Source organism: Rhinolophus sinicus, linkage group LG13 (genome assembly GCF_036562045.2).
Source record: "Rhinolophus sinicus isolate RSC01 linkage group LG13, ASM3656204v1, whole genome shotgun sequence".
Taxonomy (NCBI): domain Eukaryota; kingdom Metazoa; phylum Chordata; class Mammalia; order Chiroptera; family Rhinolophidae; genus Rhinolophus; species Rhinolophus sinicus.
In genome coordinates this window covers 36,204,339-36,218,602 of record NC_133762.1, presented here as the reverse complement: position 1 = coordinate 36,218,602, position 14,264 = coordinate 36,204,339, and the positions used below count along the sequence as shown (strand labels likewise).

The 14,264-nt window shown below is 48.4% G+C and overlaps 1 protein-coding gene across 4 annotated transcripts in view; it reads left to right on the top strand.

Moving 5' to 3' along the window:
- Positions 1-14,264, top strand: part of CEP250 (centrosomal protein 250) — a 34,682-nt gene that overhangs the window by 6,697 nt on the left and 13,721 nt on the right. For 3 of the 4 annotated variants that reach the window (XM_074318298.1, XM_074318296.1, XM_074318299.1), the window contains exons 2-16: positions 109-396; positions 851-907; positions 1,842-1,924; positions 2,154-2,319; positions 3,115-3,221; positions 3,457-3,708; positions 5,133-5,229; positions 6,897-7,004; positions 7,527-7,682; positions 8,197-8,375; positions 8,699-8,881; positions 10,284-10,428; positions 11,272-11,418; positions 12,126-12,251; positions 12,915-13,048. In XM_074318298.1, the coding sequence (XP_074174399.1) occupies positions 211-396; positions 851-907; positions 1,842-1,924; positions 2,154-2,319; positions 3,115-3,221; positions 3,457-3,708; positions 5,133-5,229; positions 6,897-7,004; positions 7,527-7,682; positions 8,197-8,375; positions 8,699-8,881; positions 10,284-10,428; positions 11,272-11,418; positions 12,126-12,251; positions 12,915-13,048 (2,126 nt within the window). In that variant the 5' untranslated portion in view covers positions 109-210. Of the gene's footprint in view, positions 1-108; positions 397-850; positions 908-1,841; positions 1,925-2,148; positions 2,320-3,114; positions 3,222-3,456; positions 3,709-5,132; positions 5,230-6,896; positions 7,005-7,526; positions 7,683-8,196; positions 8,376-8,698; positions 8,882-10,283; positions 10,429-11,271; positions 11,419-12,125; positions 12,252-12,914; positions 13,049-14,264 lie in introns of all 4 variants that reach the window. The other variant, XM_074318297.1, reaches the window with a different exon arrangement.

Sequence of the window (14,264 nt, the reverse complement as noted above, 5' to 3'; positions counted from 1 at the left end):
TATTTTACTTTGTCCAACCCAGCATTGTCAGACTTAATGAGTATTTGGTGAGTAAATGTGAGTCATGTAGACAGTCTTTTTAACTCCACTGTGTGCTTTGGTCCTCAGCTCAAGAGGAGGTTTAAGTGGCAGACAATGAGTAGAGACCCTGCTGGGAGTGAACAGCCTCTGGCTGCATAGTGGCTTGTGGGCTTATTGTCTGGTGCCCCCATGGAGACAGGAGGCCCTGGGTTGAACAGCATGAAGCCCCAGTCACTGCAGCTGGTGCTGGAGGAGCAAGTGCTCGCACTACAGCAGCAGATGGCAGAGAACCAGGCAGCCTCCTGGAGAAAGCTGAAGAGCTCCCAGGAGGCCCAGCAGAAGCAAGCAGCCCTTGTGCGGAAGCTGCAGGCCAAGGTGAGGCAGCTGCCCTTTGAGGGAGGGGAAGAGAGGAGAACACCTCTCAGAGCTGGGTGCCAAGGTGGAATAAGGGTTGCTGGAGGCAGAACCCTGGGTGGGAATGTCCCAAACAGCCTCTCCTTTGATGCTCACACCTACTCCAGGAGATACACACTTATTATCTCCCTTTAAAAGATGACACATGAGGGTTAAATTAGTTGTCTAGGTTTGCTCTCCTGACCTGAGGTTTTCTGGTTCCAAAGCCTATGATCTAGTCTCTCTGATACATAAGGCATAGAGAAAGTATTATTTAGATGCCCATATGGAAACTGCAAAATGCTATGGCCTTACCTCGCTATCGTCACCCAGTCCCCCCTTCACAGCAGGTTTGCCCGAAGTTCTCGAGGTACTTTGGACTGGGCAGTTTGTACCAGTCGTGCCCATTGCTCACGTCCTGCTTCATTTGCTTCAGGTGTTGCAGTACCGGAGCTGGTGCCAAGAGCTGGAGAAGCAGCTGGAAGCCACTGGGGTGAGTGAGGCTGTTCTGTGTTCCCCCTGAGTCCTCTGTGAATATACTTGTTAGGCTTCATTTGCTGGCTAAGAGAGGTTGGGCGTGATAAAGCAGTGTTGGGGAGAAACCTCTCTTTCTTCAGCTGCTGAGAGTTGTATCGCATATGTCTTCATTGGACCTAGCTATTCCTGGCCTATCAGACTCCAGCCCTAGGCTCTTTAAGGACAAAGCGCAGCTTCCGGAGACTTAGATTGGAAGGGGTGTGGAATCAAAGGGAAGAAATGCATTTTTCATCCAGAAGGTGTCAGTGTTGATCTGTCTTAGAAAGACGTGTGCCTTTGCAGGCCTGAAAAACTTGTTTGTGGCAGAGGGATTTGTTTGTGCTGTGGGCTGGGTAGAACTGGCTTTAAAAGACCCGTTTGCCTTTGTTCCAGCTCCCTCTCAGCTCCTTCTCACATTCCCCTCAGAAAGTTCTCTCAAAAGAAGGAAAGAACCCAAACTTATTGAGCACTATTCTATGCAGACCAGGCACCGTTAGACATGGTCATATAATTACGACACTTAACCTGCAAAGCAACTTTCTGAGGGGAGTGATATTGCCTTCGTTTTGTAGCTGAAGATTTTGTGGTGCAGAAAAGTTAAGTAACTTCCCAAGGTCTAAAATTTAGTGTAGAAGTCAAAGCCATCAGTGGAAGATATATCTTACGCTTCTTAGGTTGAAAGCTCTTTTCACTACCAAGTGCCATCTTTCAGGAGAAGTCACAGGTTTATCTTTGGTAAGAGGAATGCAGTGGATTTACTTTGAGAGGAAGTGACTGAGGAAAGAGACATATTGCTATCAAAGCGGAGAAAGAATAAAAAGAAAGTGGCTGCTGTAAAAGGGGACATCCAGGAATTGAGCTGAGTGATATTCCCCTTGGAGGTAAATAAGGCTTGTCTCTGTCTGGCAAAGGGACCGATCCCTCAGAGGTGGGAAAATGTGGAGGAGCCAAACCTGGAACAGCTGCTAATCCAATTGGAGGAGGAGCAACAGAGGTGATGGACCCCAAATTCTCTGGCCTGGGTGCTCGGCCAGTGGGTGGAGAGGCTGACGGGAAACCTCTGTCCTGAGAGCTATGTACCATGGATCAGAACCATGGGCTTCAGCCTCAGCCCTCCAATGCCTGGCAACGCAAAATTCCAGTGGTTGTCATCTTACTCCAAGAGGTCCAAGGATTGGACCAGACCTTTATTTTGCACTTGCTCCTGCCCGTCCCCAGTGCAGGTGTGACAGTCTAGCGGAGGTGAACACCCAGCTTCGGCTGCACATGGAAAAAGCTGATATGGTAAACAAAGCGCTCCGGGAAGATGTGGAAAAACTGACAGTAGATTGGAGCCAGTCGCGGGATGAGCTCATGAGGAAGGAGAGCCAGTGGCGGATGGAGCAGGAGGTAGGAGGGACATGGGGCTGAACTGTGAGAGGAGGGCTTGCATTCTGGGCACTCCCTGGTCAGTGTTGGAAAGGGTTTACTTCAGGACTTGGACGGGAACTGGATGTTGTCCTCAAGGTGTCTGGCCATCCTTACTACTCACGCTGGCAGCTTTGCCCTGCTTGGGCCTTCAGCTTAGTTCTGCCCTTACCGGCCTCGTCAAGGTTTTGCTGGCCGATGGCATGACACTCAAAGCAACTCTGTTCCTGTATAAGTGACCAGCTTAGGTTTTAGATGCATCTGAAAGCCTACTGACTCCCCATGTTTGGAGATCTGCATATCTAGATGCTAAGGAGGTAGCTATTGAAATTGGATGGGAAAGAAAGACCAGATATGGACCCTGGGGAATGATCAGATTCCCGCTAAAGGAAACTAATGTTTTCTCAGCTTTTGCTCTGTGCCAATAGTACGCTAGGTGATTTACGTATGTCATGTCATTTAATCCTCCTTATAAGTCTGATAATAATGGTAATAGCTCCCATTTGTTGAGGAGCTACTGTTTATCCTTTTCTAATCTAGGTCAGAAGAAGGCCATAGATCCAGGCCATATATCCCAGGCCCTTTGACCTCTTGAATCCCACTGCTAACTTTATTAAACTCTTCAGCGTAACCTGAGTGTAGACACCCATTCATAAGCTGTCCCCTATAAGCCCCTCCCTGCCTTCCCCCTCAGTAGTCAGGAGGAATCCAAGACTCCTGTGTTGGCAAAAGGTAGCCCTCTGCCCTGTGGTGTGACCTGGGTTTCTGAACACACAGTTCTTCAAGGGCTACCTAAAAGGGGAGCATGGCCGCCTTCTCAGTCTATGGAGGGAGGTGGTGACCTTCCGACGCCACTTCCTGGAAATGAAGTCAGCCACTGACAGGTCAGTGTGGCCATAAGGAGGGGGGAGGTCTGCCCCTACTGACTCTGTACTTGTGACAGTGGGCTGCTGTCGAAGGGGATCAGATGGCGGGGGAGGGGGGAGAGTTGGCGGGGGAGGGTGTTTTGGATTCAGATGATTTCTCCCAGAACTGCCCCTCGGGCTTCTCTGGGCCTGGTCTCCATGCTCCCCTTCCCTGGTCCCTATTGGAGTCTGCTCTTTCCTTGCTTGTATTCAGAGACCTGACGGAGCTCAAGGCTGAGCAGGTGAGGCTTTCAGGGTCCCTGTTGACCTGTTGTCTGCGCTTGACTGTGGGAGCACAAGCTCGGGAATCTGATGGACCTGGGAAACCAGAAGGGAGCGAGCCAACCCAGCTGCTGCTGCTACTAGCCAAGACCCAGGAGCTGGAGAAGGAAGCCTATGAAAGGAGCCAGGAGTTAATACAGCTGAAGAGTCAAGCGGATCTGGAGAAGGCTGAGCTTCAGGATCGGTGAGATGGGCTGGGGTCCTAGGAAGGGGTCCGTGAGGGAAAATTGACTCCTGTAGTGTGTTAGAGATAGGCGGGGAGATGTGAAGAGCATTCCTCCCATGAGAGGGGAAGGAGATATGCCACAGAGAGTCTAGTTTGAAACCCAATGCCAGATTTGGGGCCATGTCACTGCCCTCTGCCCTCAGACTATCTTGTAGCTCAGTTTCTCTCCTGTTGACTTGTGGAGCTAGCTGTGACTCTGTCGTCTATCAACACCAAACTACTTGCCATTCCCAGATCAGCCAACCTCTTCCATGCTTTCCTGCCTTTGTACATGCCGACCTCAGCCTGGAATGCTGCTTCTTCTTCTCTCTCTGCCTTATTCTTTAAGACATCGTTCAAATGTCACCTCTTTTGTGAAGCCTTCTCTGACCTCAGTAGCCTATCAAATTACTATGCCCGGATATGGTCTTTTGACCTGCTTGTTACAACATTGATCTCATTGATTAGTTAGGATTTTTTGTTAGGCTTTTTTATTTTTTGGATTAAAATAAAATAGATTTTTTTTTTTTAAATTGATGAGAAGACCAGGGACATAAGCAAAGAAGCCCATTTGAATCTCAGGGCCAAGTTCAGTTTTATACCCCATGGTTAGAGTTGTATTACCACCTATTGGTGGTGTTGGTCGTGAAGACACTGGGAAGCACAAGGACAGGAACCTTGTCTTAGTAAGTTTTGTGTCTCTAGAGCTTTTCACTTCATCTGCCATGTAGTAGACACTCAATAAATGTTGGTTGAATGATACAATAATTAAATGAATGGCAATGCAGTGAGTTAAGGCTCTTAGAGATGGTACAGAATAAATTATTAAGACTTTGAGAAAAATATGTAGACTTCTGGATGCTATTCATTCAAGAAATGTTTATGTAGCTTCCCCTGTAATGCCAGGTACTGAGCACCAGGACCTAAGGTTCAGTGGTGAAGATTTATGGCGGCTTCCCTGAACTTTCAAGTTAATATCAGGGAGGTTGACCATAATCACCCCCAAGGTGGCCCTCCTTTTCCCCTTTCATTGTGAGAACCTTGGGCTGGAGGGACCTTGGGACCATCCCATATGGCAATTCTGATGTTCTTATTGACTTCAGGGTGCTTGACTTCAAGATCAAGCGGGGCCTGGAAGGGCCTGGGCCAGGGCTTCCCTTCAGCTCTCAGACCCCCAAACACGTGTTCCAGCCTTGAGATGTGGTAAATCCCTGCATGTGTCTGAGTGGCTTTGGCTTCCCCCCAGTTCAAGACTAGCGTCTTACGGTATTCAGGGAGTGCAGGGGCTGATGGCACCTGGGACTCTGGGAAGGCTGCAGTGGGAGTGTCTGTGTTCGGGCTGGGGAGTACAGCACGCCCACATCAGTGGACTGCCAAGGTGACTGCCGTGCTCTTCCCTTTAGGGTGACTGAGCTCTCTGCTCTTCTGACGCAGTCTCAGAAGCAAAATGAAGATTATGAAAAGATGGTAAAGGCGCTGAGAGAGACAATGGAGATCCTGGTACGTGATCCTTTGTTCCGAAAGAAGTGGGGAGTGGGCCTGTAGATACCTTGTTCTTTATGGACAGGTTGTACAGGGTACCAGTTAAACGTTCCTCGATGAAATCCTCTAAAGCTAAAAAATAAATTTGGGCTGAACCTGAAAATTAATTAACTCATTCATTCATTCATTCATTCATTCATTTAATAAATATAACTCTGTACTATCCCTGCTGTATTCCTGGGGAAACTACAGTGGTATATGCATGCAGTGTGTCTTTATCAGAGAAAGTGGGACACACATTGAGAGGCACACTGGCAAACTAGGAAGGGGATGTGTGGAGAGATCCAGCTCCTAGTCAGAAGTGAAATAACTGAGAGTATGGCAATGTTTGGCTGGAGAAGAAAGGGCTTGCAGAAGCCATGATGGCTGCCTTTACATATCTGAAGGACTGACATTGGGGAAAAGAGTTGACTTGTTTAATGTTTTCCAGGTGGCACAAGCAGTGGAAATGACTAGAAGTTACAGAGTGGTAGAGTTCGGCTAACTGCTAGAGCTGTTCAGTAGTTGAACAGTCTATCTTGGGATTCTCTAAGGTTGGACTTGGTTCCACATTTCCTTTCATCTCTGAATTTTCAGAGCTGTGATTTTAGGCAGATCCTGAACCCCTATCCATATGTCTTCTCGTCCAAACTGGGATCAGCTGGGAGCCAGACTTGTTTGTGTCTTTTTGGTTCCTTTTGGTCAGGAATTTGCAAATCCAATGTCCACAGGGCCCAGGTAGGGTAAATGAGTGGGTCAGTGGTAAGAATTCCTGTTTGCCAGCACTGTCACGTTTAGTTTTCAGTACTGAGTGGACACTTGATCTCAATATTAAGGAGACAACAAAGAGGAGTAGGGACTTCATGAACTTGAAGAATATATGTCTCATTGGAGGAGGCATCTACTGTTCAACTTCAATAAATTATTGCCATGTAGGAATGGGGGCTGGAGTGACCCACTTGTTAACTGTTTGAGAGAAGCCAGAAGTTCAGGTCTCAATTCATAAAATCTCTCAAAATCTCTCAATTTGTAAATAACAGTACAACAAAACACAACTGCAGGTCTCTGTCTTCAAGCCCTCATTAACACAATATGATAGGAAGGAAGAGAGGAAATCTTGAGTCTTCAAGTTGCTTGCTAGCTTTGGGGCCAGAGGTTTCTCTGGTTTAACCTTAGGTCTCAAGCATCAATTTGCTGTTTAGAGACAGCAACCATTCCATCCAGTGATAGCTCACATTTACTTATTGAGCATTTGTTTTGTGCCAGGTCGAGTAATTTACAAGCATTATTTTTTCCTTTTGAGCCTCAAAACAAACCTGTAAAATAGTTGCTGTTAATTATTCCTATTTTAAAGAGAAGGAAGCTCAAAGAAACAGTTGTCTAAGATTACCAAGCTAATGAGTGGTAGAGCAAGAACTGTAATCTAGGCAGTCTAATTTGGAGCTCTTAATCACTTAATCTGCGCTCTTAATCACTGTATCACATTGTCTTCAGCGTCCTGGGACAACGTTCGCATTCACATGTGGTCAGGGGAAAAGTGGGGTTGACGGAACGGACAGAGTGAGATGCTGGTTGATTTGGGGCCTGGAAAGATAAATGCTCTTCTAAGAGTTTGGCTCTTAGGCTCTATTTTGTTCCCTGTTCAGGAGACAAATCATGCAGAATTGATGGAACAGGAGGCATCTCTTACTAGGAATGCGCAAGAGGAGAAGCTGTCTTTCCAGCAGGTGATCCAGGACATAACCCAGGTCCTGGTAAGCGTCCTGTTCCTGGTGGGCAGCCTATGCCTCCCCCCTCCCAGGCCTCCAGGTCCTCTCCGTCATGCCGAGATTTCCACTCTGAGGGGTTGGGGCTTAGGGTCTTGTGGGGATGATTGCCCTGAGTGTATTTGAAGACTGGAGCCTAAGGGGTAGCTAAGCATTCTTGTGCTGGCACCGCCTGCTGGAACAGGCCCTCTATTGTTATTACCAGCTGCAGTTCTCAGGCCGTGCTGGGGTCTGGTGTGCGTTACCTCAAGGGCCTCTTTGTCCTTCATTTCTTCATTTATTGTTACCTCAGACAGTGCTCTAGCCTTGTTGTGAGTCCCAGGTTTGGGTGAGCAAAGGTAAAGAGTGGAAGGAAGCAGCCTTGTTTTGTTCTTAGCTGCCCTCCTCCCACTCCCCAGGGAGAGGACCTGAGAAGGAAACCATCAGATTTGTCCCGGCTGTAGGGTTAGCCCCCGTGTGGACGCTAGGCCTTGGTCACTAGGGTAGTGATCCTGCTGTGTTGTGTTCTAGGTCCTGGCAGAAGAAGGGGACCATATGGCCCAAGGCTCTGATCATGTGAGCACCTTGGAGAGCTCCTGGGACTTCTCCCAGTTTAATTCCCAAGACCCAGACACAGCTCTCACTCTGGTGCGTTCAGTGCTGAGTCGGCGACACCAGGCTGTGCAGGTGAGAACCCCAGCCACTGGGGTGGGTGTCTGAAGTGATTTGTTCCCCAGGGACCCTGCTAGCCTGGACTGCTCCTTTCACTATGTTGACCAGTCATGAGACATTTTGTTAACACCCCAATGTGCCCATTAGAATCTCTCTGTCTGCCCACCTGTCCTTGTGGGTAATAGACACATTTTCCGTGCCACTGGCATGCTCCACTTTGCATAGTACTTTGCAAAGATCGGCAGTGGGAGCCCTGGGAGAGTAAGGGTAAGTGTGGCTTTACCATTCCCCCTGCCCCCGACACACACACGGTACATTTGAAGATGATAAACCCTGAGGCTCTAGGAGGCACAGAAGCCCAGTAATGGTGATCTCGGATCCTCTGTCTTCTCAACTGGTCACATCTCAGCTCACCCTTGTTGCAGCAGCCCCCAAACCCCTTGCCCAGCCCTACTTTCAGGTTTCTGACATTCCTCCCTTGCCCTGCTCTCTCGCTCACCATCTCACTTCTGTCACTCTCCCTCCACAGGACCTAAAGCAGCAGCTTTCAGGCTGTCAGGAAGCTGTGAGCCTCTTGCAGCAGCAGCATAACCAGTGGGAGGAAGAGGGCGAGGCCTTGAGGCAGCGGTTACAGACGCTCACTGGGGAGCGGGACACTCTGGCGGGGCAGACCGTGGACCTCCAGGGAGAAGTGGACTCCCTCAGCAAGTGAGCAGGGGGCGGTTCATCCCACGCGTCCTCCCCGGGCTCAGTCCTCTCCGGCCATTTACCCTCGCATCGTGCTTCTGCTTGGCGGACCCTGCTCTCCCTGAGACCCAGGGCTGCTCACGGCTGCCTTGCTTTGTGCTCTGCTTGTTTCTGCTCATTCCATTTTGGGTTTTTGTGATGATAAAAATTAGTTTCCCACTCAAAAGGGAAGATGAGTTATTTAAACAAAATTGGCACCTCTCTCCTTCGACCCTGTGATGTCTGCTTCCAGGAAGGACTTTAGGTTCCAAGGTCTCTGCTCATCTCTGGTGTCCTTCTTTCAGGGAGCGGGAGCTCCTGCAGAAGACCAGGGAGGAGCTGCAGCAGCAGCTGGAGGTGCTGGAACAGGAGGCGTGGCGACTGCGAAGGACAAACATGGAACTGCAGCTGCAGGGGGACTCCGCTCAGGGCGAGAAGGAGGAGCAGCAGGAGGAGCTGCACCTGGCTGTCCGCGAAAGGGACCGCCTGTAAGTGTCACCTGTCCCCTCTGCACTGGGGCTTGCCCTTCCCTTCAATTCCACACCTTCCACCACCCACTCCCCCTGCTCAGAACATGGAGTAAATTGAAACCTGGCATATGGTGCGTTCAGCTTAGCTTACTGCTCCTTCCTTTGCAGAAAGATGGATACAGAAAGTTTATCCAGGCTTTGATGAGCACCCGTAAGGGAGGAGGCACTGTGGTGGATGCAGAAATCAATAAGACACAGGTCCTCACCTCAAGCAGTTTGCAGTCTAATGAGGAAGACAGACAGACAAGTAAAGAAGTAACTATGGCATGAGGCTAGATGAAGTATGAGCTAAGTAGAGAGAGCTTCACCCTAGGTCCTTTGGAAACATAGGAGTAACAGGTAATTATTGAAAGCTTCATGGAGGAGATGGTAGCCTTTGGTCTGGGCCTTGACATATTTTGATTGGTAGAGAGTGGGAGAAAGGCTAAGGGAACAGATTAGCAAAGAAAAGGAAACGGAGGTATGTTCAGAGTAGGCTGGACTGGCTAAAGGGTAGGACTTATCCTGGGAGCAATGGGAAATGAGCTGGTCAAGAAAGGTTCCAGAGCAAAAGGACCCAGCTAATCTATAAATTCCCCCTGTATAATAAGGACACAGAAAAAGCAAGGACTTTACAGCTGGGCAGAAGTTTGGTTTAAATTATGGCTCTGTTACTTGAACAGATTACTTTATTTGTAAAATGGGAGTGATAATATTTATCTTGAAGGGTCGTTGGCAAGATTAGGTCAGTGTTTTGCAAAATGCCAGTATAGAGCCTGGCGTATGGTAGGTTCTGAGTAACTGGTGGCAGGGACTGTATCTTCTTCACCTTTGGTATAACCCCTCCTCTCCTGTGCCCTAGCTCCTTCCACCTAGTAGGCACGAATAATGGAATCTGGAAGGACTGCTGTAATGACCTGTGCAAAGAATGGTTTCTCCTGTACCAAGGGGAAGAACAGACAATCCACAAAAATAATTATATGCTTTTAAATTTAATTTGTTTGAATCGATAATACTTTCATCAATATTTATGAGTCAGAAGTCAAAACTATTTAAAAAGATATACGAAGATATGCTTCGTTCATCCCATTTCCCTTCCTCTGTAGGTAATCATTGAAATTAAGTTCTTGTTTGTCTTTCCAGTGTTGTTTTATGCAAACATATGCATAATTCTTATTTCCCCCAATTTCTTGCATAAAAGGTAATACACTACATACACTGTTCTGCACCTTGCTTTTTATTACTTTATATGTTTTAGAGATCTTAACAGTTTTTAGAAACCTTCATTCTTTTGCATAGCAAAGGTAATTATATTCCTGTTAGGTTTTGGGGTTTGGTCCCTCCCTAAGATTTCCTCTAGCCACCTCTCCTTCCATCTTAGTCAGGAGACGCTCGCAGGCCTGGAAGCCAAACAGTCAGAATCACTCAGTGAACTGATCACTCTTCGCGAAACCCTGGAGTCAAGTCGCCTGGAAGGGGATTTGCTGAGGCAAGAGCAAGCAGAAGTGACTGCAGCGCTGGCTAGGGTGTGTAGGTCTCCCCCTCACATGTGGGGTGGGGTGGACCACTTAAAAAGTTGTGTTTCTAGGAAAAGGCCATGCAGCCTGCCTCATTCTTCACCCTGCAATCCATGACCGTTTATATTTCTTGCCTCAATCACTAGTCTCTGCTGTTGGGTCCTTTCCCTCCCAACATACTCTCTATGTTGGAATTAGAGTGGTTTCCTAAAGTACAAATCTGATTTTGTCAGTGTCTTCCCTAAAACCACTTCATGGCTTCCCAGCTCCTTGTTGCCGCATTCGAAACTCTGCCACCTGCCCCAAACTGTTTCCAGCCCCGCTTCACTCCAAATCCTTGTCCTGACTCCCATAAGCCTTTACTCCTGTCACACAGCACCATGTGCAATCTCAGCTTCACTGTGTTCCTCCATGCCTCTGCATCTTTGCACATACTCTTCCCTTTGCCTGGACTGCTTCTTTCCTTCCCTTTAACCGCGTTCTGTTCCTCACCTTTCAGGAGTACCCAACTTAACCGTCAACTCTTCCACTGAGCAATTTTGATTCTCCCAAACTGAATGCTTTGAGTTCCCAGAGCACTTTGTGTTTACATCGTCTATGCTGTCATTACAGTTGTAGTTATATACACATCCTGATGTCTGTGCCTCTATATTGTGAGCTCCTCTCTTACTCCTCATGAATGAAAATGTGAATGAGTGAATGCATGAACGAAGGGAAGCTTGTTCAGAACGTAAGGGGAGGAATGGAGTGTTAACTGTCTGAAGGAGGAAAGCAGCGAGTGTGGGGGTGTGAGCTGTGAGCGATTGCAGGAAAACTGGAAATAGGAAACCCTTTAACTCCCTTTGTTTTCAGGCAGAACAGTCCATTGCAGAGCTGTCGAGTTCTGAGCACAGCCTGAAGGCTGAGGTAGCTGATCTTCGGGCTGCAGCTGCCAAGCTCAGTGCCTTAAATGAGGCTTTGGCCTTAGATAAAGTTGGGCTGAACCAGCAGCTTCTCCAGGTGAGCAAAGATTTCTCTGATCCGCAGGGTGGGGCTGGGCCCTGACTGAGGGTGGGCTGGGGACTGACTGAGGGTGGGCTGGGGACTGAAGGAGCTGACGCCCATGACAAGGAAGAGTCCTTAAATGGATCAGCCAAAGACAGATCTGCTCCCAAATGTAGTCCTGAAATGAGCAGAAGGAACATTTATGGTGCAGAGGAGAGCAGACTGTAAGGACTGGGCTTAGCCATTAAAAGTCCCCTCCCACACCTACAGCAGAACCACCTTTGGGCTTTACAGCAAAATCACCAGGGCAAGGAGGGAGGCCCATGTCCTCAGGAAGGAAGACCAGGTTTTTAATCCTGTTGCAGCAGATAGCAGCAGTCACCAGAAAGGGACCTGCTGAAGAGCCTAAGTCGCAAAGAATCTTTTCTATAGGTTGCAAATGTAACATGTCTCTGCTACCCGTTCCCTTGAGCCCCAGAAATCTTGTGTTTCCTTTTTCTGAATTTTTGGGGAATAGGATTTTGCCTTTTTATCTCTATCCCGAGCACCAGTCCATGTAGTACGTGGAGTACAGGCATCAGACCAAATGAATGCGTAGTCCTCCTGCCTTAGAAGTACTCCTGTGTCCATCTTTGGAGAACAGTCATCTCTCACTTGTCTCAGCACTTGCCCTCGACACTGTAACCGTTTGTCTTTGCTGCCCTTCCCTTTTTGGCCAGTAGTTAGAACAGGAGAACCAGTCCGTGTGTAACAGAATGGAGGCAGCAGAGCAGCACAGAGACGATCTTGCTGCCCTCCGAGAAGAGGGCCGCACCCTGCTGCAGGATAAGATAGACCTGCAGAAACAGGTCCCTCCTTCCTCCCAGCCCCACAGCCCTTCCCCAGCATCACCAGGCTCCCCGACTCCCTCCTGCAGGACAAGGGGAACCTTGGTCCTGCTGCCTGAGCTGGGGAGAGGAAGGGCAGGCCTCAGCACTGAGTGGAAGATTGAAGGGCGCTCAGAGTTGAGCACGTGCCTCTCAGAGCCCTGGATCGCAATCTCTCTGTGGTGACCACAGAACTTATATTTTCTCGGGCAGCCGCTGTCAGCTGTGCTTTCCATTTTCTGCATAGACCCCCTATTCTTACATAGCAGGTTGCTTTTCTTATTCTGATTGCTTTTCCTTCTCTGAATCCTATATCAGATGGTGTTCTGATTATTCATTTTAAACAAATACAATCCCTATACACTTGCCCATCGCTTGCCTTTGGGCTTGGTTATATTCAGCCAAGATTTTTTTCTGTGCCTGCCTTTATCCAGCATATGTGAGGCTGGGGAGACAGACGACTAGGCTGAGTGCTGTTTGGGGAGGGGTGTGGTTAAGAAGAGTGTACAAGGATCAGTGGACCCTCCAGAGCCCTGGAAATGAGCTGCTGATTGTGGTAAACCTCTAAGGACCCTAAAGCCTTAGGTGACAAGCATCCTCCCACTGGCCCCCTGCCCTTGGTCCTCATGTCCTGAACTTGTCCAGGTGGAGGACTTGAAGTCTCAGCTGCTTTCCCAAGATGACTCCCGGAGGCTGGTGGAGCAGGAGTTTCGGGAGAAGCTGAGAGAGGCCCAGGAGTGCAGCCGAGTTCAGAAGGAGCTGGAGAGAGAGAAAGCCAGGTAGGCTACACAGGCTGTGGAGTTGGCTTTTGCCTCTCTGGCTGCAGTGGTCACTGTGAGGTTGACAGTTCTCTGCTCAGGTCACCCAGCCTTTCATGTCCCCAGTTCTGGGCTGCACAGGTAGCCATGTGAAGAGAACGTGGTCCCTGTCTTCAAAGCCTACACTTCATTTATTTAGTAAATATTTAGATAACATGCACTATGCATCAGGCACTATGCAAGGGGCCGAGGATACAGTGATAAACAAGACAGTATGGCCCCTGCTTCAACAGAACTTACAGTTTTGTGGGGAAGACACGAACCAAGTAATCCCCAAATTAAATTATTGCAGGTTACGTTACATGGTGTGGAGGAAAGAAAGAGAATGCTGCAATAGAAATGGGGGCGGCTGGGGGAGATCTACTTTACATGCTAGGGCAGGCCTTCCTCAGGAGGTTGCATTTAAACTGAGCACTGAAGGATGAAATGGAGCCGCCATGCAAAGGGGTGGGAGCGTCCTATATGGTAGGGATGGAGATCACACGTAGTGGCTCTGAGGCAGACCAAAGCTTGGGTGTTTGGTGAAACTGAAAGTACGGTGTGACTGGAGCCTGGGGACTGAAGAGAGAGTGACATGAGTGAAACAGGGCCATATCATTCAGGATTTTGTAAGTCACAGGAAGCAGCAGGTAGTTATTTTAGGTTTCGTAGGAAACCATTGGAGGGCTTTAATCAGGGAACGCAACACAATTCAATTTATGATATATTAAAAGGGACAGTGATGACACAAAACATCAGGAATGAGGTAAGACCACCCAGAAGGAAAAGCAATGTGTATTCTCTGGGCTGTAGGAGCTTGGAGAAGGGCAGATCCTTTAGTTGATGAAACGAGAGGCAGGAAGACCAGTTAGGAGACTGGTACAGTTGTCTGGATGAGAGGTGACTAAAGCTGAACCAGGGTAGGGTCATGGGACAGCGGGAGAGGAAAGGGGTTCAAGGGACGTTACGGAGGTTGGAATAGTTATATGCAGTCATCAATTGGATAAAGGTAGGATGAAGGGGGAATTCTGAGATGGTCAAGGCTTCTGAGTTGGGCCACTGAGTAGATGGAGGTGCATTCACTGAGCTAGGGGAGGGGATGGGAAGAATTGGACATGTAGAGTCTGAGGTATTGTCCAGATATTTCTGGAATTTCCCAAAGAAGAATAAACTATGAAGTTGAAATGAAGCATCATAT